The sequence below is a fragment of the Sinocyclocheilus grahami genome, unplaced genomic scaffold (genome assembly GCF_001515645.1).
Source record: "Sinocyclocheilus grahami isolate Dianchi unplaced genomic scaffold, SAMN03320097.WGS_v1.1 scaffold5335.1, whole genome shotgun sequence".
In the NCBI taxonomy this organism is placed as follows: Eukaryota; Metazoa; Chordata; class Actinopteri; order Cypriniformes; family Cyprinidae; genus Sinocyclocheilus; species Sinocyclocheilus grahami.
The window spans coordinates 29246-30155 of record NW_015510051.1 but is presented as its reverse complement, the minus strand read 5'-3'; the positions used below and the strand labels follow the sequence as shown (position 1 = coordinate 30155).

Genomic DNA, 910 nt, shown 5'->3' with positions numbered 1-910 from the left:
AAAAAAATCTTGGTAACACTTGATTTGTAGCCTTTTTATAAAATGCATCATAAAAGTATTTTAATGCATTAATCATTTCTTATAATGCACGTCACTTAATTATGTCATTAATAACTAACCACAGTTATAATGCATTATAATACTTATCTATTCACTGTTACACACAAAATATAATGCATTAAAACACATGATAAACAGCCAATTTCAGATGCAACGAGGAATATATTGCATTTTAAATGGTTGTAATTTTTATGAAAATGAATATCGTACACTATGAATACCTTACACTGCATTATACATAAAGGCCTCAAGTAAAATCTCTTTGCATTGTGTGCATACGAGGCATTTGTAAATCAGCGAAGCACTATGACTGACTATTAACTGAACATTACCTGTGTCTCCTATGGAAACGCATGATCTTTTTGTGGAGGCACTCTTGGTTTGGAATGTACCTCTTGTTGTCCAAATGCTGCTTGTCCAGCTCTTCTACATAGTCGCCAATCTCTGCTGCAGAAACACGCAGACATTACTTCAGTCACATTAGTTCAATCAAACACAAGCGGCATGGGAACGTCTGCATACCCTGAAGAAGATAGGAAACCAGCAGAGCAGCGCTGTTATCGTTACACGTCAGACTGCCGTTAGACAGATCCTGCTTGATCTGCAGCGCAAACAGATACCTGTGAGAGACGGAGTCCAGAGATGTTCACTGAGCCGTTATTGTTTGATGTAGTGTGTGATGGGCTGTGCTGCACCTGGTTAGTTCTTTCTGCAGTTGTCCTGGGTCTGGAGGAAAAAACTTGACTATGAAGCGGAAAGTCCGATCATTCCTTCCTGTTTTAAGAAGAGGAGAATATCGTTTTTGGTTGTTTATCAGCTTTTCCCTTCACAGATGCTTTACTGGAGTGGT

At 38.6% G+C, this 910-nt stretch overlaps 1 protein-coding gene across 1 annotated transcript in view; it reads right to left on the bottom strand.

Moving 5' to 3' along the window:
* The window catches only part of LOC107577182 (FERM domain-containing protein 7-like), a 24951-nt gene that overhangs the window by 3920 nt on the left and 20121 nt on the right, over positions 1 to 910 (bottom strand). The window contains exons 3-5 of the mRNA XM_016263282.1: positions 756 to 884; positions 583 to 680; positions 393 to 507 (exon numbers count right to left, since the gene is read on the bottom strand). Of these exons, the coding sequence (XP_016118768.1) occupies positions 393 to 507; positions 583 to 680; positions 756 to 884 (342 nt within the window). The remainder of the gene's footprint in view (positions 1 to 392; positions 508 to 582; positions 681 to 755; positions 885 to 910) is intronic.